Source organism: Zeugodacus cucurbitae, chromosome 5 (genome assembly GCF_028554725.1).
Source record: "Zeugodacus cucurbitae isolate PBARC_wt_2022May chromosome 5, idZeuCucr1.2, whole genome shotgun sequence".
Classification (NCBI taxonomy): Eukaryota; Metazoa; Arthropoda; class Insecta; order Diptera; family Tephritidae; genus Zeugodacus; species Zeugodacus cucurbitae.
The window spans coordinates 64,401,479-64,427,782 of record NC_071670.1 but is presented as its reverse complement, the minus strand read 5'-3'; the positions used below and the strand labels follow the sequence as shown (position 1 = coordinate 64,427,782).

Below are 26,304 nucleotides of genomic sequence, written 5' to 3'. Positions count from 1 at the left end.
GTATGTTTTTATTTATAATTATAGTGTTTGTTTTGTTTAATGTCATATGATTTTCGTTATTTCGAAAGGCTATGTTACGTACACTGAGAAAAAAGTATGCACATTTCCATTAATATTTTTTTTCGCAAACAGCAATATTTTTGTTTTCTTGAAATGGTTGTTTTTCAGTTATTTTGTTTAAACAGATGCATATATTGTCTAAATTAAAATTTTTATATTTGTGAATTTTCGCTTTTTTTTATAAGTGTATGTAAGGAAATTTCGCATTTTTTCAAAATTTCTTTGCGAATTATTGAAATTTGAAATGCACAACTGCGCACATGAATTGTTTTTGTATTTCTGCTGTTTGTATTTTGCATAAAACTGTATTCATATTGGCATAACAAAGAGTTTTAATAAAAAAAAATAATTTAAATTTAATTTTTTTTGTTTCAAAATATAAAAAATATCTACTTTATGTTGAAAATTATAAAATAAATTAATCAAAAAAAAATAAATATTAAATGTTAATAATACATTTTACAATTTAAGACAACTTTCAAATTAATTTTACCGCCTAAAAGTAGGCAGCATTTAACAAACAAAAAACACTCTTTGTTATGCTCACGAAATATGCGCGCATGCTATAAATTTGTTTTGCTGTTGTTTTTTCAACGCATTTTTTATAAGTAATTTAGCTTTGTTTATTAAAAATACAATTTATGAGAAAATCTTCTTCTTACACCATTAATACAAATACAATTGATTTCTTTTTTTATATTAAAATTGAGTAGCATTGAAATTATGCAAACTCTTTGCTTTTAAGTGTAATTATGTTTTCGCATGTCCAATACGTTACTACAATAATTGTAAATTTGTATCTGTTATTGTGTACGCAATAAAATGGCTTCTCTTCTACAAAAAATGCAGCTTACATATAAATAGCTGAGCAAACGCTCTTCGCTCTTTGTGACTTTGTGCGCATGCATTTTGCACTTTCTCTCCAAAATATAGTACTTTTTTCGCGCTTTTTTAGAAACCAATTTCGCTTTTGTTTCAATTTCTTGCGATAATTTTAATTTTTTTTTACTTTCAGCATGTGTTTGCACAATTTATTTTCGCCACAAATGAATTTAAGATTTTTTTTTTAATTTTTATTGGTTTTTTAACAATTTTTTGTTGTTTTTTAAACCAATTTAAAAAAATTTTGTTGGGTTTTTTTCTGCTTATTTGTGGCTTGCGCGTGTTTGCAAAACGCAAATTATCAACTGCATTGTTTCAAACATATACGAAGGACAAGGAGAAAGATTCCAAAAAATACTAAATTTTTTTTGCTATACTCATCTCTTTTACGATTTTTATTAATGCGCAAATTACAAAAATTTCAATTTTTCTCTTTCATCAAATTTCTACTCATAATATTTATAAAGTTTACGGTTGTTTCTGTTGTTGTTGTTGATTTGTACAAAAATTTTTACAAATTAAAAAATTATACAGCAATTAAATGATTTACTCAAACTTCAGCAAACGTACATACAGTAAATTTTGCGAGAATTCAAATCATAGCATGAAAACTTAAAATTACATTCGGTGTGTCAAGTAAAAAAAAAGCAGTTTACATAAAAACATGCCTTAAAGTAATTCCAAGAAGAGTGATTGATGGACTCATGTCGGTTGGTCGGTCTGTTGGATGTATGAATGTATGATGATGCAGAGAGTAAGTGCTTCCTTCGTGGTATATATATTGTTGTTGTGATTATTTGCTATTCTCTTTTGCTCCAACAACTACAACAAAACATAGTAGTAGTTACATATATTTTTTGTGTACAACAGCTACAACACATCGTTGGAACATTTGGAAATGGAAGGTGTCAAAAAACATTTAATTGTTGTTGTTGTTGATTTTTAGTTTAGTTTTTTTTCTCAATTTGCATTTCCAAGGGTATGAGTTTCTACTATCCCGTCCCTACGTCCTTCTCCATTGCTGCTTTGCTATATTTTGTTATACACTTGTTGTTGTTGCTTTAAAAATATTCACACTTCAGGCTTTTTTCTGCATTTCATCATCTCATTTTTTAAAATCGGTGCCATATTTATTTATTTATTTTATTTTTTGCTTTTGTTCTTGTTGTTTTATTTATTTTTAGAGTTGTTGATAATACTATTTTTTTCATTTTTGTTTTTCTGTTTTGTTGCCGTTGATTAAAGTTTTTGTGGTTTTTCATTTGTCAGTTGTTGTTGTTTTTGTAGAAAGAATGCAGTTATTTTGTGGTTAAAAAGTGCTTGTTGTTGTTGTTTTGTTGTTGTGGTTTGATGTTTTTGTATTTGCGTTTAATATGTAATTAATTTATTTGTTTCTTTTTAGTCACGAATTGGAATAGTTTGTGGCTTAATATGGCCACCGTCTCCTTCGGAGACAAAACGTTTACGTCCTCTGCAAAGAGTAAAAAGGAGATAATGGAAAATTAGTTATATGTGGTTGTTGTTGTGAAAACATATTAAACTATAATTATATAATAAAAGTAGGATGTGGAATTTATTTTAATAACCTAACCTATAAATATAAATAAAATTAAATAATGTTATTTAACGACTTTTGAGCCTCGAGGGAACCAATTTATATAAAAATATATGATTAAAAATATTTATTAACAAATTCATATTTACAAAATGAGTTTCTGTGAGAATTTTTAAGTTGGAAATAATCTTTAGCTTACAATATTAATCAATATAGCGAATACCATAATGTATTCTATAATCTACTTCGATATTGTCCAACGAATGATTCGAAATTATGTAAACAGAGTTTAGAAGATGTGAAGCTCGACACAATATTTTATTGAAGAGAAATTGAAGTCAATAGAAGTTAGGTTATGTGCGTTTTGAAGAAATTTTTTCTGGTGATAATTCAAATAATTCATTATTTTTGTTCCTTATAATAATCTAGAGGCTATGCTGGTAAAAAACAACTCCAAATATTATTTTTATTAATTTTCAAGCAACATAACCTCAATTTTTATATAAAAATACGTTCTTAAGCCGCCCAGTATACCATACAATAAATGCGACGACTAGATTAAGCCCACCAAGCTATGCAATGAAATCAAAAGTGAAAGTAAGATTTCAATTTTCATTGATTTTATGACCGCGGTCATCGCATGCGCACGTATTTTGCACTATAAAAGCCTAAACGCGACCCGCATCGCCCACATTTATTACTACTGCCCACCAATACAGGACTAATACATCCAGCTAACGGACATTTCGACACATACAACACACTCAATCAGCGGTTTGCTCTCTCACAGCTGTCATTGTTGTTGCTCTCAGCTCAATATCTTCTAGGGTTGCATGAATGAAAAGTGCGCCTGGATATGGATATGTTTGTTTTGATTACTGCAGTGGTTGAAACGTGCAACGTGTGGGTTGCTGCAACTTGCAACATACGCAATACGTGTCGCAGCGAAAAACTACCGGTTTCTCAGGACTCACAGCAGAAAGCTTTCGGCACGTTGACGTATTTACAACCCACAGATACATAATTTTTTTACGAAGAGTTCTGCATTATGAAGCAGCTTTTTAGTGCGCTGCGGTGGCATTGAGGAGTTCATAGTGTGTGGCAACATTGGGTCAATGAAGTTTTTTGACCGTTTCTTGGGCGACTAGTTATGTATGTGAGGTGTGTCCAAGGCACGACATTACGTAATACGAATAGTGGACGCTCTTGTAATAAAAAGATGAAATTGAATGACCGGTAAAAATAAGTATTATTATATAGAGATCCTTCGGACAACTTTGTTTCATAAATCGTCCCAGTAGGTTATAATGATTATTTTTTCGATCAAAAATCATATTGCGCCTACATGTAGGCAATTATTACATATTTTTGAACTATAAAGACCAATATCGCTCAAAAAACGAAGCAAAATCTAATTTCTTCAAATAAAAACCGGGCTTATTTACGAAAAATATTTAATTTAAAGGTGCTGAAGAATACATTCGATCCCCTGACTTCAATGAGAGCTGCAACAATACTTAAAATACAATTTATTTTAATAACTTTTCGGTTCAACAACGAAATTATTATTGAAAAATAATCTTACACTGAATATAATGAATTTTTTCAGGTCAGAATTTACTATTTACGTAATTTCTGAATAATCTCAAGCTTTACGACATCGCTATACTACCTCATAAATATTTTTGATTGACTATGCAAACCTAAATTCCAAAAAAAAAAAATAAAATTGTCGCTCGATCGACCAACGCATATACAATACATAGCCGATGGCCACCTAGACGGACATGATTGCGTGTGCAGCAACAGCAGCGGCAACTCATCATATTTTGCACAGCTCATTTTACATCTCGTACACTGCTGCAGTCATAGCGCGTTAGCTACCCAGCTAGTTGACTGTGTTTGTCGTGAGTTCATTCACCCGCTGACCTTTTTTTGCATTCCCTCATTTTCTCAGTTGGGCCGCGCAGCAGTGACAGCGACAAGCTGAACGCATGCATATGGAGCAGCAAAGCGGGAGCAGCAGCAGCAACAGTAGGAGGAAGAGCGCAAAAACAGCTGCAGCGCACACGGACTGCAAAGCATTTTTTGCAATTTTCTGCCGCCTGCGCGTTTTGTGCGATTCTTTCAGTTCGTTGCAGCTCCATATTTTTGTATTTTCATATTGATTCTTTGTCGCTTTTGGATTTTGCTTCAGACGGCGCTGAAACAAGTTTTCGCTCCGTTTATTGCTTGGTGTGTTTTGCTGCCACTACCGTCGACAACCACCCGCATCGTCGCGCGCCGCATCAACCAACGAGGATTACAAGATCGCCTGATCGCCTTTTTTTGGTGCCTTCGGGCAAACTTTTCGGCTTTTTTGTTGTTGTGTAACAACTTTGCCGATTTTGATTTTGTGCTGTGGTGCAATGGCTAACCGGTAATGCAGTAGCAAAAAGAAACGATCCAAATTGATTGCAAGTAGTTCCCCTTCCCTCCGTTGGTGCACAAGAAAGCAACACTGCAACTTCTCACTGCATTGATTTATTGTAAACGCCAAAAATTAAGCCACAAAAGGTCTTCGAAAATGGAACACTTAAAAGCTTTGCTATGTGTTTGCGAGATTACGGGAAACACACCCGTTGTTGATCGCTCTTTTGTGTTAGCGATCAATGTAATCAATTATATTGAAGAAAGTAGGATACCAATAAGCTAAGTTCACTGAACCTTGCGGGCTTACAAAGCCAATCCAGGCATTTACAGTTGCATATATAAAATTTGTGTTAAAAATACTAATGAAATCTCTGGCAGGCATAAAATGAGATTAGGTAAATCGTAATAGATCTTTAAGATACTATTGGAACACACCTAAGATCTAGAATAAGTCCACGATTCCAACGGAAAACCGATTTTGTCTAAAATAAAATCCACAAATGGACTCGTTAAACTCGAGATCGCCTCGACAAAGATTAAAACCCGAGGTGTAGACGAAAGTGATATTTTTCCCAGATCAAAATTTTTCGAACAAATTTCGAAATAATAAAATATATTAAATAAATAAAGAATTAATTATGGTCGGCATCTCTACTGTTTTTAAATCAAGATAGTCCTTGTCACCAAAATCTTCAAATTAATATTTATTTATAAAAGGATTTCTCGTCATTCTAATAAATTTATGTAGAAATTTTCAGATATGTATAAATATAGAGCTTTCAGTTATTGAACCTTGTGATATATTCGAAAATAAACTAAACCCACATACTCATTAGCTTCTCTTCTTCTTCTTCTGCTAAAAACCAAAACATGTTTCATGTTCTCGTATTTTTAAATGTTTCCATAAATCTGTTGTTATTATTATTGTTTATATTTTCTTGTGTGGGCGTATGCGGTGAACGAAATTTCATCATTTTTTATACATTTTCCGCTACACCTTCCCTTCTCGCTCTGTACTGTTTGTGAAGGCAAACGATTTGTAATCACATAAAGTGCTACCACGCGCGACATAATTTTGATAAAATTTATTTATATTTCTTTATTTATATAAAAAAAAAATATTTTAATGCTGCAGATAAAAATAACAGAAAATGGGGTTATCACTCGATAAAAAAATATATAAATTAAGGCGGGAAGAGCGAGCAAGCGGGAGATAAATTAAAAAAAAAAACACTGTTCATAAAAATGGTTTATGAAACTTAAGCGATTAATTTTGAAATTTTAAAGATTTCTAATTATAATATATGAATAAAAAAGATAACGAAAACAACACAAAAATAAAACAAAAATATTTTAGTTAAAACTGTTTTATCAATATTTTGAATACATTTTCTGGCAAAAAAGGAAATAGAAAACAACAACAAAAAATATATTTAAAATCTGTTTTCATAATTTTTTATACATTTTCATGCACAAAAAGAAATAGAAAATGGTAAACAAAAACAACAACAAAAATAAATAAAAACATTTTGTTTGAAAATATATTTTTTCAATATTATTGGATACATTTTCAGGCTCGAAATTTGTATTTAAAATATTTTTTAATTTTTATGATACATTTTAGAACTCAAAACATGTTTGATATTGATATCTTGATTTTTTCAAACTCAAACAAATTTTTAGAGAAAATAAAAAAAATAGTATTCTGAAAAAAAAAACTAAAAACATGACAAATATGAATATTTCCAAATCTATAGAAAATCTACCAATCCACTCCAAAGTTCTTTTTTACCCAAAAAGGAGAGATAACGGAGCTACCATAAAACATGGGTCAAAAGAATATTGGCTAAATAAAAAAACAACAAATTATTATCTAAATCGAGTTGGTAAAAAAAAATAAGCAATCTTAAATATAAATTGCTTCTAGAAAAATAATTCCTAGAAAAATTTCGAACAAACTTAATTTGCGATAAAAAAACCAGTGATGTACTTCAGAGAAACCTCCTCTTCGTAAATATAAAATTTATTAACAACAAACTTTAGTTAATTAATACAACAAAAACGCGAGTGTTTCAAGTGTTTTCCATTTTTTTCACTCGTCGTAAACACACCTGCCACGATCGCGTTTCAAAAAAAAAATAAAAGTTCGAAATGTCAACAATATTACAACATTTCACTCGGCAATGTGAACAGCATTAAGTAATTTTGTAATCGCAAGCAAATAAAAAATGCACACATGAGTATATGTAAATAAATGCATTATTAATAGCAAACATGCGTGTTGGAAACATCACGATAAACGCATAATAATATAAACAGAGTTGCAAGTTGCAGCTGAAGTGCCAAAGTGCAATAGCCTGAATCAAGGCGAATTGCATTGTGCTCAATGCTCGAGAAACAACAAAAAAAGCACTTAACGCATACAATAAAAGTACATATATAAACATCTATATATATTATCACGTATATACAGCAACAACAAATGCACTCTTTATCGCTGCAAGTAGCAGCAGCAGAGTGTGGAGCTTTCAGCTGAAACTTTGCGTGTGTTCGTTTGGAGTCAATAAAATAAATGAGAATGCGTCGCTGGCAACTGTAAAAAAGTGGGAGTGGCGCAGCAACAACTACAACGGCTAGCGCAACTAGCAGCTGCACCTCCACGCCCCAACCGACAGCGGTCGACTGCAGTCGCATAAAAAGCTTTCGAAGCGCGCTCTTCTCCAGCACACTGCGGCCGCTCACACACTTGCACTTTTCTCGCTTCGAAATAAAAAATGCAGGAATGCACATGACGTGTAGTGGGGTGGCGAGTAGTGTAGAGGTTTTTGCTAAAAGTGCACTGGGCTGCACGGCCGGCGGTCCGTTGTTTGCCGCTAAACGCCAGCTGCTGGAGGTTTGTGGTGTTGCATTCGTATACGAAAAGCTTGCGTAGCGATCTTGAACCACATGCAGGTTGTTGCACCTTATGAAAAGCTTCCTCGCAACACTCGAAGCTAAATGTTATTGCATAAGTTTGTAAGTATGTATGTAAGTGTTTATGGCTTGTCACATGGGCCAACGTGGCAGGTTTGCAAGTTTATGATTTGTATTTGAAATATCTAAATTTTTAATTGAAAATAATATATTTGAATTTACTAAATTTTCAATGTTTATAAGATTAAAAATTTCATAAAAATCACTATAAATTTTAGTTGTTGAATTTTTAGATTTTTTTTTGGAAAAATATTGATAGTTTTGAAATTTTTGGAAAATTAAATAAAAAAAAAAAAAATGTTTTTTTATGAATTTTTCAACGACCTGCACTTAACTTTGAAAAAATATTTTTTTCATTTCCAATCAATTCTTTTCACCTTAAGCATTTTTTATTTTTATACTCTCGCAACAAATATTGCTAAAGAGAGTATTATAGTTTTGTTCACATAACGGTTGTTTGTAACACCCAAATTAAACGAGTTAGATATAGGGTTATATATACCAACGTGATCAGGGTGAAGAGTGGAGTTCAAATCCGAATGTCTGTCTGTCCGTTCGTCCGTCTGTGCAAGCTGTAACTTGAGTAAAAATTAAGATATCTTGATGAAACTTGGCACACTTATTTCTTGGCAACATAGGAAGGTTGCTTTCGAAAATAAGCAAAATCGGACCACTGCCACGCCCACAAAATGGCGAAAACCGAAAACACATAAAGTGCCATAACTAAGCCATAAATAAAGCTATGGAAATAAAATTTGGTATGAAGGATCGTAGGATCGAAGGCCATATTTGGATGTGATTTTTTTGGGGAAGTGGGCGTGGCTCCGCCCCCTACTAAGTTTTTTGTACATATCTCGCAAACCAATAGAGCTATATAAACCAAATTTTCTGCAGTCGTTTTTTTAGCCACTTCCTAATACAGTCCAAAAATGAAAGAAATCGGATCATAACCACGCCCACCTCCCATACAAAAGTTAGGTTGAAAATTACTAAAAGTGGGTTAACTCATTAACGGAAAACGTCAGAAACACTAAATTTCACATAAGAAATGGCAGATGAAAGCTGCACTCAGATTTTTTTTTACAAAATGAAAAATGGGCGTGGCGTCGCCCACTTATGGGGCAAAAACCATATCTCAGGAACTACTCGACCGATTTTAATGAAACTTGGTTTGTAATAGTTTCCTTACATTCCAACGATATGTTGTGAAAATAGGCCAAATCGCTTCACAACCACGCCTACTTCCTATATACCAGAACTTTGAAGACGATCTGATTCGTTTACTTTACGATATATAAAGTAAGTACTAGTAAGGATATCGGTGCAGAACTTTGCACAAATACTATGTTAATAGTGTGGCAGCCCCATTCTAAAAATCGCCGAAATCGGACCAAAGGTTTTTAAGGCCCCATATATCGAACACGAGGACCTCGGTGCTTCTAACCTAATATTGGGGGTTTCCCACTTTCAATGGACTTTATACAATATATATGACGAATATGTGGGTCAAACTGAGTATTATATAATATTAATAAAGTTAAATAAATAAATTGCGAGAGTATAAAATGTTCGGTTACACACGAACTTAGCCCTTCCTTACTTGTTTTCCTTATATTTATACTTCATGGCATCCGTCTAATAAAATATTTACGATATGTATCTATACATTTAGTATTCACCATATTACAGTGTAGAATCTATATTGACTTTCATAAATACAACAAAACCCATGAGAGGTCAATGAAGACAAACACGATCGTAAAAAATTTAATAAATCAGACGACAATAAAACTGCTATTAATTAAAAAATATTGCTAGATATACTATTGTATTAGTTACTGTACATCCATGCAATAACAATTCTGAAGGTTTCGGACACTTAAAAAAGGTAGACGATGAATAAATTTAAAAAATCTTTTTACTCAGAGGTCGATTTCGGGTTCAGAAAAATTATCTGCGGGTCCAGGCTCTAGATTTAATAAGTATTGTACTCATAAACCTTTATTATTATCGAGTATACATCACATAAGTAGCATAACCTCACTTTATACAAACATTATTTGGTGATACAATCTACCAATAAGTACTGGGACAAATTTTTAATTAGCCAGAGACTATCAACCTCAAGGCAGGCTATGACAAGCCTTCAAGTGCATTTTTGCCTCTGAAAGGCATCACAATTCGATTTGGCACTCTCTAAGTTTTGGCGGAACAAAAGTGAGAAAAATATTTACCTGACACTTAATAAAACTATTTCAATTATAATTAATTTTGTTGTTGTTCTTATAATCTAATAATAAACAAAAATTAAGAAAAGCGGCGACAGGCGACTGAATTAATAGCGCTTATAAAAAGGGAATATTCATAGGATTACATTTGCTATGAGTGATTGTTTATTGCAATATAAATACATTTCTTTATATAAATTATGAATATATAGAAGTATATAACTATGTGTATATAACTGAATGTACACTGTATATCAGAGCAACACCAGGCAGCTTTGACAATTGAGTGATAAACCGGCAAAAATGCGGGTAAACACAAGCCATAAACAAGTATTCTATAAGGAAATGCATACATACATACATACTTATAGGCGCAGAGACTTGTTTGTTTTTAAAATAAGCACGCACGCACGTACAGGCAAATAAGTGTATTTACATTATGTAGATATGTGTGTACATATATACTTGATTGTATGTATATCTAGATTTCCGCTGGCTTTCTGCACCGTGCCCCATCTAAGGCAAAGCCACCAGAGTCAGATAGCAAATGAAAGTCATAACAAAAATTGCGCAGCAGAAAATTAAATATGTTTATAAACGTGCTCAAAGCCATATAATGCAAATAAACAAAAGCCACAGCGAGTTGGCGAAACAAAACGAAGGAATAAAGAAAAGAATAAATGAAAAAAGGAAATAAAAAACGTATCGAAAAAAGTAAAATAAAGAAGTGTAAGAGAAAATGTATATATGCAAAAAGAAGAAAAAATATATGTATGTATGTACAATTTGAAAAAAAAAAATTATAAAAAAAGTAAAAGCTATAAATGTTCAAACAAGACGAACCAGTTGCGTCGTGACGAGTTGGTACAAATGGAGGCCAAACGAATGAACGAACGACCAAACGAGTCAACAATGATGGCAACAAATAGCCGGTGAAATATAAGAAAAAAAAGTGCACAATGATTATGCAATCGGCTCTGCGATAATAATAACAACGACGAAGAACGAAATTACATACATAGAAAGTATATAAAATACATACATATTTACATATATGATATGCACATATTTACTACTTTTGCTATTTAACAGCGAAAATGTCGAAAATTTTAAACTACTAATTCTAGTACTATTCTATTCTATTTCAGTGAGTGTGCTAGACCACAACAAATTATGCCTTGAGGTCTTATGTAAGTCAGTTTATAATTGCTTGAAAGCACAATTAAAATAAAAATATTTGCTTGTACACAGAATTCGGAATGAGCACAATGATCGAAAGCAAAAAGCCGGCCGGCCGGCAAATGCAAGCGTTTCATCTATGTAAACACAGCGCTATTTACTTTCATTGCGCTAGTATTTCTAATATTTTTATTATTTTTTTGCATGTACTTATAAACAGGTGCAGGGTTGTATGTATAATCTGTTGTTTTGTGAACTAAAGCGACACGACGTCAATAAACAAAGCGCTAATTTACATTTGCTCACTAGATGGCAAAAAAATATATAAATATGTATAATGACAAAATTAGAAATTAGTAATTGGTTCGGTAATTGTATAATATTGAAATGTATAATATCGTAATATGAAAATGGATACTAAATACTATTTGTGCGGATTTGAAATCGTTCCATTATATAGTGATTTTGTAACAAACTATAATAATTTTGATCCATATTAGAAAATATGTAACACTAAGAAGTAGAGCAATTAAAAATATTGAAAAATTGTCAGAATTTATACAGGTTTTGAAATACTAAAACGCAGTCAATATTTTTGCATAAAAAAAATCGAGTGTTTTATATTGTGACTTTTTTTATTCTGGAAAACTCGATTTTCTCACGAACAGAAGAAAATACGAACGTTTTTTAAACTTTTAAAAAAATAATTCTAAAACACTCTCACAACTCTATACTTAAAAATATATATTTTTCCTTTTTTAATGCAATCTAAAGGTCTTAAAAATTAAATACAACATTTATTTAGAAGGTAAGACAGTTTTCGAAGTGCCTATATACCAAGCTCGATCGAATAAACACCAGCTTCGAAGCATAAATTAAAATTAAACGTATTTTTCTCATAATTACTTTCTTCGATGCTATTAGAAACCTAATCAAATTTGGACTTTATTAATTGAATTTAAATTCAGAAAATAGTTTTCAAACAAAATTATCCGGAAAAGAACTAAGGTATTTTAATGTCACACATTTTTTGTTACTGCAAGCTTTTCAGCCAAAAAGGTTGATTACAAGGGTGATTTGATTTAATAAAATTTAACTTTCTGTAAATTTTCGTGTTCGAAATGGAAAAAGAATTTACATTTTATTTCGGGAGCAAAACTAGAGATGAAACCATTATGATTTTTCGACGCTTTAGAGTTACATGTAACTCCTTTATTTAATCAATTAGCGATTTGATCTCAATTAATACAATATATCAAGCGAGATTACTATAGACTTTGATAAGCTTTGTTATTATGAAGTCCGCCAAAATAACTGTAATCGTTTAGATAACTTTATGATGACAATAATTAATAGGCTTAATTGAGGGAAATAATTTATTATATAATATAATTTCTGCAATGAAATAAAACCTTTGATTGATTTGATAAGTAGTTTTTGATCAATATTTATCGTATTTATATTGTTTTTTGATGAGATTTTCATATCAAATAATGGTATTTATAGAACTATTATATAATGTATTTAAAGGCATAAAGAACTAGCTTAATAAAATCAATTTTCCAACACTCTTACTTTCACCATTACAATATGTTGAAGTAAAAATAATAATTTATGAAGTGAAAACTACGTCAATCGCCTATGCTTTTCTTTATTACTAGCAAGATAGTGTAACTAAAATTTATGTGCACACAACGAAGTACCACGTGTGGTGAAAAAAATCAAAATATTAACCTAATATATGACCATAATACAGCTAGATTATAAATGTGTACAAAAATAGCAGCTGTATTTGCTAGCATCTGCTTGTTCGAAGTATGTAGGTCAACAAAATTGTTGCAAAATAATTCTGTAAATATTTACCCTGCAGAGAAAATATGAAAAAAGGCGCACTAGTGGCATATTATAGGAAGAAATTTTAGTCTTTGGAAGTTTAGAATAGAAAATTTGATGAACAACACGCTTTTGGAGGTTATGTTTCAGTTTTGTGACTTTGAATTTAGTTTTTAATTCACGATTTCCTACAGGGTTTGTGTATATAAATACAACATGTGTAGCAAACATTGATAAGAAATTGAATAGTGAAATAGTAGCGCGGCCTAAATAGCTATCACCAAAGTAACATATGCGAAAGTACCCACATTATCAGTTTGTTTGTAGACACTTTCGAGCGTCAGTGAGCCTAAATATAAACTTAAATTAACACTTGCAGTTTTTTATGAGTGCAATAAATTTTCACTACAAGAGCCTACTATTAATTTATATTTAAGTAGTAATTTACAGCTATTGGTATATAAATAGAAGTAGCAAATATATAATAAGTTTTTAAAAACTCACCTAGAGGGCATATTACTTAAAATCTTGTCGGTTATAAAACCAGCACGATTGCAACGCTCTACAAAGCGATCCAATATTATATATGCAAGTGGCACATCCAAAACAATGTCAGCCATATCGTCGAATACGCGCAGGAAACCCTAAGTCATAGAGAAAATACATAGAAAATACAATTAAATTTGAAAAACTAATTTTTTATAACATAAATTATTTTTTTGTTAAGCTACTGAACTAAAAACTATCTTCTCTATAATAAAATTAATTTTCACTAATTATTGTACGCACCTGCTCTACACCGGCTGGCAATACCAAGCATGCCTCATCCAACGACTTTAGGAGCTCACACATGGCCTCCTCGGTGGTCTGGCTAAGGGATTCGAGTGTCATGACAATGGCTTCATACACCAATTCATGATGGAAATGTGGTACTTCGAGTGCGCGTAGACAACGATGTGCCTCTTGTATGTCGCGTGACGACAAATACTCTTTCAAAAGCAAAGTCATCTCCTTGGTGATGGTCTTGACTGGTCGCAATGGCCCACCCATGCCCCAGACATTGTCCAAATGTGCCCAACCCTGTTTCATGTGCAGTAGGGTGTCAGCACGGCGTATAGCAGCCGCAGCGTGTTGACTTTGTGCATCGAGATCAGTCGGCTTTGTGACGAATTTGGGTGGGAGGCAGTCATCGGCGACGGCACGTGCAAGGAAATTGCCTACAAGTGTGAAATTTATTTGTGAATGCAAGCAAAATGGATTGCAAAAAAGCATTTACAACACTGTGTAGACAAAAGCGAACATGGCACAAGACATGGAGTCGCACTTGGCGTGACCATCACCACCTCACTTACTTACTTACCTAATATAGTAGGCGCGTCCGGTGTGTCCAACGTCAAGTCTGGCAAATTATCTAGTAAAATTTCAAAACCTTTCTCGATATCCTTGCCGGTTATGACACGTCCATACAAATCGGATATCAATACCGATGTCATTTCACGCTGCGAATCCTTATGATCCATTGAGATCTCAACCACAACGCTTGTCACATATGGTCGCAGCGGACCGGTAAGTATCTCGTCAAAGCTCACAGCCACCTCATGGGTATCGCCGTGCTCATAATACTCCAATACAATTGGTTCAGCCATTTTGAAGAATTCTTCCGGTGTCACCTCCGGAATAACTTCACGCAATTCGATGTTCTTATCATTACATTCACTATCATAGTTGGGATCATTCTCATCCTCGTACACTTCTTCGAGTGCTTCCGAACCGGGCAAACCCCAAACACCCTTACCGCCGGCACCACCCTTCTTTGGCAAACCACGTCCATGGCCGTTGCGTGAACGACGACTATTCTTCCAGCGACGATGTGGCACCACATAACTGCCCGTGGTGTTATTGAGTGCAGCAGCAAGCGCTGCACTGGCCGCACCATTCGTCTCGCCACGACTATTTTGTCTGTGTATTAGACGTTTGGCTTTGCGTTTGATGCGATCATGTCCATCGCCAACGGGGAGCGGCTTCTTCATGAGCCCATTCAAACTCTTCGCCGAGTCCGATGAGCCATTCAGCTCCACAGCCTGCACTTCATCGTTGAGCTCACGTTCAACGGAACTTTCACGTGAGTCCACATTACCGTTTTGTTGGGCGGTTTCAACATCCATCTTGTTTAATATTAGTTTTTCTTTTCTTTTCTTCTTTTACTTTCTTAAATTCGCCTGAGTTCAGTACGTTAAATTATAGTGGTTATGGTTTACTTATTTACGTATAATATTTCGTATTGGATAAATATATGTATGTAGTATGCAGTTATGTTCTGATGTCACACAATTTCAACGGCAAACAACTTTCACTCACTCACTCAAGTATACAACAACACTCGTATGGATGGACTTGTACTTTTCCAGCAGGTGCTTAGAAAACAGTTAATTTATAATAATAGTATGCGCTTAAAGGTGGAGTTTGCAAAAGCTGCAATGGTCTTCGTAACCTCACAAGCTCCAAAACCTTTAGGGCTTCACAATGGGCGTATTAGGAATCCAGCGCTATAGCTGAAAAGGAAAGTGAAAACACAAAAATTAAAAATTGATTTCGTTGTAAAAAAATTGAATTTTTATTAATTTTAAAAATAATTTTGAAACTTTAAAGTTATTTTTGATGATTTTTTAACTACAGAAACTCTTCAATTTGAAGAAAATGCTGCAAGCCAAACTAGTGAACGAGTTTAAAAATATACTCTGAGAATTCTAGCCTAAAACTGAAAAAAATCACTCAATAATGAAGTGTTTTCTGACCTTAGCATAGAACAGTTCTTTCACATTACGACCTTAAATTACTACAAACCAGTCAACAAATGACCAGTGTAAATACTTAATACGCCGCTAAAGGCCACTCTCTAAATGCAAATATGTTTGCAAGTGCACTTGCAAAAGCCGCGTTCAATGCACCGAGCACAAATCGTGAAACCAGCCAACCAATCCGGACTATCAAATGATTTCCAACGTCATTTGATACCCAGAAAACGTCAAGTGAAGGCAATCTTGACTCACTAGATCTTCGACTAGCGCATATATAGCGAAGGTATAGACAACTCTGGGCAATAGTTGCCGCAAAAACAACCATACTTATATATTCACGTACATATGTACAAATAATACGGCTTAGATTTCGAATGCACCGACTGACTGACTGGCTGCCAATTGCAAAGATATTTTATGCACCTCCATGCACTTAAAGCCAAAGTACTAGTTGAAGGTTTGTTTTTAACTACTACATTCTATTTACACACCTATCCATTTAAGTTTCGAGTTTAAGGCCTTAGAAGTGCGTCGTAGTTGGCAAGCTTTCAGATGTATTGTGTGCTCATACACCGGTGCTGTCTGGTAAATCAAAGTAGGTGTCCGGCATGCCGATTCATAAATAATTCTTTTATTTGTTTTGTCTGCCAAGTGTAGTTTTATTTGTATAATAAAATAAAGGTGTATTTGACTAAACAAATAAACAAATAAATGGACAATAAGAAATAAAATAAATGTAAAAATAAATAATAATATTAAAAAAAATTTATATAATAATCATAATAATTTAAATTAAAAAAATAATTTTCAAAAATTTTATAGTTATAATTTTCCCCAATATCCATTAATTTTCTATATATAATAATACAGAAATATAAATTTGCTTTTATTTCAATTCTTATTTATTTTTTTATATAAAAGTAATACTTTTCAAAGGCTAAAATTTAATTTCATTAATTTCGACAATATCAAAGTATCCCATACCCAAAGCATTGCAATTCTCTACAACACTAATATTACGTGAATAAATAAATACTAAACGAACTTATCGGGAGTTTATTTATAGCTCCAAAACAAAAATATGTACATAGTACTTCGAGTACCCCCTATCAAGAATGACGTTTTATTTATGTATGTTTGGCTGTATGTATATATGTGATTATTATGATTTGAATTGCGTCGCAATTTATTTAATCAAACTGAACCGAAAATTTACAACTCCTGGAATCTCTTATATAAAATACAATAATGTTGTTGTTGTATTTTATTTGGATTCAATGTAAACCAATAATTGTTATAAAGATTAATGAGGATTGGTTCACCAAGTTGCTGTTGTTGTTGATCCAATCTAATTGGAAATCATTTCACAAATATTTTTGAGAAGTTAAAAGTCCTTGGCCAGCTAGAAATCCACGTCCGTTTCGCTAATGTAGACCCGCCTATGGTGCCATGGAATGCATCTTGGTCGAGATGTACCATGTCGAAATGGCAATCATAAAATCTAACTATCGTGAGATCGTGAACCATCTTCAGCACAACCTGGTCTTATATGCGGTCAAGAACTTTTATATAAGACGTCCTTCCAAAAATCGAAAAAAAGCAATAAATATGAGATAACTCTTACACTATCAATCGGTGGCACGTGAAAATCCTGAAATAATGTATGCATGAAATTAACCAAGAATTACATACGAATATCTGGACAGAAGCACTTTACAACATCTTTTAAGGTTAGCTTAAAACCCATTCGCAAACATTTTATTTCCAAAAAATCTAAAAGAAAGATAAATCTTAAAAACCCGACGAACTGATTGGAAACTGTTTACAGCTTCAAAATATTACATACATATGTATTTTAAACGCCATGACGCACTTCCAAAACACCTTTGAACAACTTCAACTCTGGAAATTGCTCTGGAAGAAGCACTAATAACCTAAAAAGCTAATAACAACGAATAAAATTAGAAAAAATAATAGAATCTAAAACGGAAATAAATAAATATTCAACTAATAAACAATTTAAATAAGATACTTAGATAAATAGTACAAGTTATCGCACATCCGACCTGACCTACCACAAATCACCACAATTCTATTTAAATTATGTAGTTTTACGAATTCGCACGGGAGCCGACAATTGTAACTATGATAAACGCGCCGTCATGACAATCAACACAAATATAACTGACAATTGCTGTTTGAGCGGATGGCAAGTGGAACTTGGAAAAGTGGATAATTCTAAAAATATTGCGCAGTTTCTTGTAAATAGCATGGAAATAGAAAGGAGAGATAGAGAAGAGAGAGAGAAGATAATATTTTGCTATAAAAGTTAAAATGTATTTAACTATAAATAATAACGCCTGTGCTTACATACACAAATGCATATGAAAACGTGATTACAGCTTCTATGAATCCAGCAAGGAAAAGAGGTTAATGCTAGACACACCCAGTCTAACAAAGTCTTGTGAAAACGAAAGTAAATCTTTTACATATAAATATGTATGTAAGCATAGGTCTACGGGTAAAGGCGACAGGGCAGGTGCACGCAGAAAGTTTGTAGTGACCGTGAAATTTTTGAGAAGCGTCTGCCGGCTGACTGATACCGAGTCCAGCAGGCAAAGCTTTTACACAACAAATTAAGACGCAAAATATTTTTCGGTACGAACGCAGCGCCACCACCAAAAAGGCAATAAAAGTAAAATACGAAAATTAAATAACATTGTAATGAAAGCAAAACATATCAGCAACGAACGAATTTTCAAGGTTAAACCGGGCGAAATGAACATAAAACCAGACAAGAGAGCACCAAATGAACAGGCACAGCGCAAACAGAATATATACAAACATACATATATGTATGTACATATGTATGTATTTTCATATATCAGACAAATTGGACTGGAAGATTGAGTGCGACAGAATGCTTGGGGCGCGTACACAAGGGTGGAAAAGGTAGTCGGGAACATGTGGAGCAGGGATAGGCGGGAAACGAGCGGCTATGCGCTCAGTTAAAACATGGTAATGGCAAACAGAAACCGGTTACAACAAAAATAACAATTGTTTTTGATCGCATGTCAACAACAACAAGGTACTCCGGTATACACACCCTGTAGGAACAAAACAATTTTGTCTATTTATAGAATGTGCCAATTCGACGAAGTTGACATTAACGTGTCTAAAACTGTATTAAAACATTTTTTTTTTTAATATTTCGCCATTCATAGCATATTAAAAATAGAAAAGGATTATAGTTTGAAATTAGAAACAGTGCGGAACTTGTCATGCCTTCCACCAGGGTATGATCTCCAATAGTTTTACATATTTATTTATGTATATACATGTATGTACACACACCATTTTTTGAAATATGGAAATGATGCTCAAAAAAGCTACGAAATGAGCCACAAAGTATAAATGAAGTATGGAAGCTTACTAAAGATAAATCCATTTAAATTTAAAATTTAAAAATTCAAAGCGAAGAATATGTTTGACATAGTCGAGTTTACAAAACACGAACGAACCCTGATTTATATCCCCAAATATTTCATACAAAATTAGGGTATGAAAAAGTACGAAATAATTCTCTGATTAGACAAATAAGACTCCACTTGAAAATTCCAAAACACATTTTGAGTTTAAGGCAGTGATCTGCTTAGAAGCTGAAAAAAAACCTTTTTTTTGGCAATTTTTTTTTTTTTTTTGAAAGGGAAGGGAACGATTGCGGTAAACGGAATTTTAAGACGATAGTGTACTATATTTAAGGCTTAAAAAACAATATTTATTATTAAAAAATATTGAAATTTTTTCAAAGTTGTAAGTATTTTTCTGGAGCGCCTGGAGTCGGCACTTGATCGGTGCCTGTGATGGAGGACGTGCAATGCATCTGAAACAGTCGAACCAAATTTTTTTTGTAATTTTTATAAGTTTCTTTTCTTTATGAACTAAAATAATACCGAAGAAGTTATAAAATTCCAATTTTTTTCGAAGTTTGAAAAAAAAATTCACTTTTTTAAGAAAAAAATTGACTTTTAGTTGCAAAACAAGTAGTTTAAATAATACAACTCGCAACTTTTCAAATAGAAGATAATTTAATACTGAAGCTGGATCATTTTGGTTTGTTTGAGGTCAGCTTTATATAAATTTCCTAGTTTTGATTACCAGCAACACCAAAACATTTTAGAAGCCATTGTACTTTTGCAATAATCTAACCAATCTGAATCTTACTGTACATAAATATTCTACTCATAAGCCGCTCTTTTGGTGTCACTGTATATACAGGAATCACTTAGGGGAGTATTTAATATATAAAAAGGGAATTTGAAGTATGTGCTTGATGATGTATGTTGCAAGAATGTGAGTACGCACAGCGCATGACCTTGAAATTTTGTATGCAACAACATACTATGTAGTACATAAAGGATATTGGGCGTGTTAGCTATACATACATATATGGCAATATATTCCAGCAATTTAGAGCAACACATACCTACATAAATACAACAGGATATTAGCAGGCAAACGAGATTTTGTTGGAACATGAAACTGCGTCGCAAAATTAAACACCGGGAATTTGAAGCAGATGTAATAAGAAATAGCAGGCGGCTGCCACAGTAGAAAAGCATAATATGTTGGTTGGCGGGCAAAAGCGATTGCATTCCCACAAGAGTTGAATGAATGATTTTATAGAGTAAATTTTTACGCTTTGAAGCATTTTATTTAGCGTTAAATAAGATATTTCTTACATTCTTGCAGTCAAAACATTGAAAAGTGCGTCGCAAATAAAAGCATTTTCGACATTCTATTTATGTACGTATGTTTGATTGCGTATGTTTTCATCGATTAAAAGTTTAAATGAAAATAAACACGAATTGTGCGCCAAATGGAACGCTGCCAGCAATAGCGCACGCATATTTTCGACTCAAATCACCGCCACTGGCTGTAGGTGTGTGGTGCGGGTAGCTGGCAAAGATTAGACGCCACAAACTTATTGCCATTTCTGTGGATACTATAGAAAGCTAGCCAATAACGTTTTGTTGCTACTCATTACATAGTATATTCAAATATTACTTCACACTTTGACATACATACACATATATCTACTTAAAAATGTTTATTGCGATTGACTTTTCGGTCAACACAGTGCTACCTTTTTAATATTATTTAGAAATATACATACATATATTATGTATGTACATGCGCACAACGCTTTATTTGTTATGTTATGTTGTTCGTTGTTTGTTTGTGACATGTGATTATTATTATACTTCTTTTTCGTTTCTCGTTTCTACATTTTTTTCTTCATATTCTGAGATAATGTAGGCAAAAGCAAAATACACTAAAAACATTTTATTACAAAATTATATGCATACATATTATAAGCAATTCATATCACAAATGAATTTGTTGGTGGGTGTGTACGCTGTTCGACCATGTGCCGCCGTCAACTTTATCACGTAGACCACTACCAAAAACAAAAAAAAAAAATAAAAATAAAATAAAAAACCAACTACAAACAAGTGTAGACGCATAGAAAACTAAAATATAAATAGGAATCAGAATATACAAAAAATTAAGGTAAATAACAACAATAGCACAAAAATATGGCATATCTAGGTGTAGAGAATTGATGAAAAATTGTATATTTTCTTAAAAAATTGTTGGTACAGAACTTTGTTAGTGTTGTTGTTGAAATTGTGACCCAATTTCTTTTGCAGATAACTAATCAGAATTAAATTTATGAATGCTCTGGATAAGAAATATGTTTTTTGTTTATTCTATTGGTGATTAAATGCTATTTTGAAAGCACTGCTATTAATTTTTTTTTTTTGCAAAATGTAGAAACAATATTTTTTAAATACACGCCGCCAATTGCATAGTTCTAAAACATTCTAAGATAAGCTTTGAAAGCGGAAGAAATTTTGAATAGAAATATTAGACAGTTTAGCGAAAATTTTCATATATTATTATGTTAAGAATGTGAAGAGATGCTATATATTATAAAAAAAAAAATAAAATAAAAAAATAAAAAATAAATTGAAAATTAAAAATAATATAAAAAAATTTAAATAATATAAAAAAAATGTTTAAATAATATAAAAAAAATTTTTAAATAATATAAAAAAAATTTAAATAATATAAAAAAATAAAATAAAAATATTTATAAAAAATTAAAAAAAAAAAATAAAAATTATAAAAAAATGTAATTTAAATAAAAAAAAAAAAATAAAAATTATAAAAAAATGTAATTTAAATAAAAAAATTAAATAAAAAAATTTAAAAAATTTTTAACTAAAAAAATTAAAAATTCTTACATTTTCCAGCATTCAATTTTTAAATAGAAAGATTTTTATAATTTAAAAAAAAAAATTTAAGAAAAATTTTCCAAGCACCGTAAAGTAAAAATTATTACTAACCTTGAACAATGTATTACGCTTGATTATACACAATTAAACAAGTTAGGTATGCATAATTGTTGGTATTTTTCGATAAACAACTTCAAGTATATGATATTCATTTGAATAATTATGCATCTCATTAGTAGCTGGCCTATTTAACTATAAAAACTAATTAAAAATCAAACAACAAGAACGTAAACACAAAATAACAATCTTAAACGATTTTGTCTAATTATGCTACTACGTATCAAAACAAAAAAAATATCTACACGATTTGTTTGATATTGATATAATCACAGATAGCACATTAAAACTATTTATGCATAATTATAGAACGTGAAGCACACGAACACACTCACACAGATAAGTGTACATAATATTTTTTTAACTGCGCAATTTTTAACTTTCACTTTCATTAAGTTAACGAGTATACAAATCTAGTTAGATTTAATTATTTGTAAGAAGTCGTGTTGATCTGATAACATGAAATTAATTAAAATTTAATTTTTTAATATAAAGTTTTATAATCTTTCTGCATAGATTTTAGAGACACTTTTTAATGCAATATAAGCGAAATTTTATTTTTTTTTATTGTCATAGAATTTGGAAATATAATTTTGCAAACGAAAATTGCTTTTGCTGCATTTCCACTCCTGACTTGGCAATAAAATTTATTTTGCACGTATTACAAACCATAAAACTTAATAATAACTTTGTAGAAAACCCAAATTATTTTTCAGTCATCGATAAGCAGAACATTTATTGCAAATGGTTGTGTATTTATTAAATTTCAAAATTTTTGCCTTCGTCTGCTGCAGTTGCAATTGCTTTGTTTGCAGGTCTAACTATGTTAACAACAACAACAGCAATATATATAATTTTAGCATGTTGTATATTATTATGTATCTATTTACTTCCATAAACGTTTTTAAATATGCTCTTGTGTGCATGTGCTCGCCTATCGCGCAGCACAACAGTCGTGTAGACCGGCAATAACAAAATAACAACCGACAAGGCAACGAATAACACAATTGTTGTCGCCCTTCTCCAATTCGATTTGGTGGTGTGGCTGCAAATACACTCCAGGTATATTCTAGAAAATTCTATACAGTTTCAGCATATTAAAAAAATTAATGTCCATTTAAATTCACGAATAAAACGAAATACTTGTGTGATATATTTGAATATTTCCCATAAGAAAAAATTCTTAAGCAATGAAGTGAACTGGATACAAATAGATTACATCAACTCGTAACACAGCATATGTGTGTATGTAAATACATAATTGATATTTATTTATGTACAAAGAGGAGCACAAACTGCTTCGTATGCTACATGACAGCTTATGGCCACGATGGCAACATTAGGTATCTGTATTCTAGAAAAATCCAAACACTAAATTTCATGCCGTAGTCAGCACAAGAACATTAAAATAAACTATAAATTGTTACAAGAACAAAAAATTAAAACCGTATGATATCTTTTATAGTTGTACCTACCTTCTCTTCCTGCGGCCGAAGAATTATTCTCCAAAATTTATTGGAAAATCAGTTTTGTATATTTTATCATTCAATGTACCCCAGTATACCAATTAGTTGGCTACTGGCTAAGAGACTTGTAAGCGAAGTGATTTATTATTCGATTTGTCTATTTTTTACAAAAGTTTTTAAGTGTAAGCACTATATACACATTTAAATAACGATTTTTGCCGATTTACTGCAATTTTTCGTTCAAAGCAATCGCAAAGACACTCGAGTTCTTTTTTTATATATTAATCAGTCTGTTCAGTTATTTTTCCCCTTTTCTTTTGCACAATTCTTTCAATAGTATTCATAAAGTTAACGTTTCACACAGCAAGGGGTAAAACAGGAATTTTCCCAATTGGATTTTCGCAATGTATGCAGTTTTTATGCTGAAGAATGTAATTTTCAAATGTCAGTGCGAAATGGAAAATAATTTTTGGCAAGTTTTGAAGCTCACTTTTGTTTTTTTTTCTAAGTTTTTTTTACAAGAATTTTTTCTTAACAAAGTTTTATTTTCTTACTTTTTGACAAGTGATGGGGGAAAAACAAATCGCGAAAAACAACACATACGCACTTCAGTGAAAATGCAATAAAAAAATGCCTTGTTGCCTTTTTCCAAATTTGTGACTTTCTAGCGAATTAGACACAAATTGGTTTCGCTATTGCCTTTGCGCATCAAAAGCAAACACTTATCGACTTCTACTTCAACTGCACCAGTACTTTATTTGAAGTGTTTAGTCAATTGTTATCAGCACATTAATTACAAGAAAAACTTTCAAGTTGAAAATCCAAAATTTAGAAATTCACAGTTTTTAAGCGCTCAAATATTTAAAGAACTATTCAGCTTGCGGCCAATTAATCGTTTGTTCGCTGTAGAAATTGCGACAAAGCTGCTAACCGTCTGTTGTGTTCCCCTCAATCATACGATTGCAGGGTTGCATAAAAAGTATCACGGAAAAGCTCTCAATGGAACACTGAGTCAGTGGTAGGGGGAATGCGCAAATAAATAATTTTGTAATTTAATCAATTTTTTAAGCGTTAATTTGATAATTTATTAAAACAATTGTCTTATACATTAAAAAATTTACGTATTCCATATAAAACATGAATAATAAATAATTCTGCAATTTCCCCTTTCAAACATTTCCGTTATTTCTCCTTTTAAATTTGTTTTTATTATCTCGTTTCGTGATTTTTCCATTTCTCGCTGCTCAATCGCCGTTGTGCTCTCTCATATTTCTTCACACGCGGTTGCCACATAATTTATGAAATCACCTGCCACTGATTTCAAAATTTTTTACATATATATATTACCTTGGTGGATCAGAGTAAAAAATTTATATTAATTCTTTATAAAATATGTATATGTACTCGTTATATCTGTGCTTTCAGCAATTAGTTAAAAATTATTTGTTTTTGTTGTAATATGAAGGTTTTTAGAGAGCAAACTTTAAAATTTACGCTCTAACAAAAATTTTGAAAATTGTTGTCTCCAATAATCAAAAAAAAGTCTAAAATACCGCATTTTCATACTTAAAATGTAGCGAGTTGGTAACTCTCAATCAAGTCCATTTTTAGCTAATTATCATTTGTTTTGATTTCGCTATTTTGTTTCTATTATTATATTTTCTATTTTGCATAATTTGTTTGTTTAAAATTCGGTTTTTCTAACGGCAAAATGTATTTAAAATACATATGTCTTAATCACATGATTAATAACCTGTTTCACAGCACACAGAGGAAGCGGCAATCAAGTTTATCAGCAATTATTTAGTATCTTGAATTCTGCGTTCTCTTGTATAATTAATTTTTGTTTATTTAGTGCGTTTTGGCACGTAGCATCAATTACTATTATAATAAATAGTAAAGTGTGGGTATTGCATCAGCTGAACGCACTGTTTTTATTGTTATTGTTATTGTGTTGTGCGAGTCTTTTTCTTGGCAGCTCTTCAAGTTAATTTTTCAAAAGCTATAAAATGTTGAAATAAAATTATATTTCTGTTTGTATATATGTATGTATGTATATAAAGTCCGCTGGTGAACATACAGCTGGTTTATGGCCACTGACACTGATATAAATATGCAGATACATATGTACATATAGATCTTCATACATATATCCAAATAAGTGGCGCCACATTGCATGACAGGTCATTTGGTTATACGGGGCGGGTGTTTGCTTGATTAAGTTAATTGACTATTATTTTATTACGACCTCTTAAGTAGGTCGTTGACTGGCGAAAGTGGTTGCGACTTAGGTCATCCTATTACTGAGCATTTGAAATCAAAATACTTCCAATACAACAGATTTTTATAATTTAAATTTAATTATATTTTTTGTAACAAATATTCAATTTAAAAAATAATTGTCACTTTTTTCCACTTCTCCCTGGGATAATTTTAAAAATAACTCGGCAAATTCGCTGCAAAATGCGTGGAGATTAGCAAACCGGTAAATTGTGGTGT

At 31.9% G+C, this 26,304-nt stretch overlaps 1 protein-coding gene across 2 annotated transcripts; it reads right to left on the bottom strand.

The window, feature by feature from the left end:
- Nucleotides 1-225: 225 nt before the first annotated feature.
- Nucleotides 226-24,722, bottom strand: LOC105208785 (programmed cell death protein 4). 2 transcript variants are annotated; one of them, XM_011178818.3, is made up of 5 exons: nucleotides 23,815-24,722; nucleotides 14,483-15,674; nucleotides 13,912-14,339; nucleotides 13,627-13,766; nucleotides 226-2,413 (listed from the first exon to the last, which is right to left on the bottom strand). In XM_011178818.3, the coding sequence occupies exons 2-5, from the start codon at nucleotides 15,285-15,287 to the stop codon at nucleotides 2,341-2,343; spliced, it is 1,446 nt and encodes a 481-aa protein (XP_011177120.2). In that variant the 5' UTR covers nucleotides 15,288-15,674; nucleotides 23,815-24,722; the 3' UTR covers nucleotides 226-2,340. The 2 variants fall into 2 exon arrangements, with proteins under 2 accessions (XP_011177120.2, XP_011177121.2); XM_011178819.3 differs by lacking the exon at nucleotides 23,815-24,722 and adding an exon at nucleotides 17,996-18,135.
- Between the last annotated feature and the right edge of the window lie 1,582 nt (nucleotides 24,723-26,304).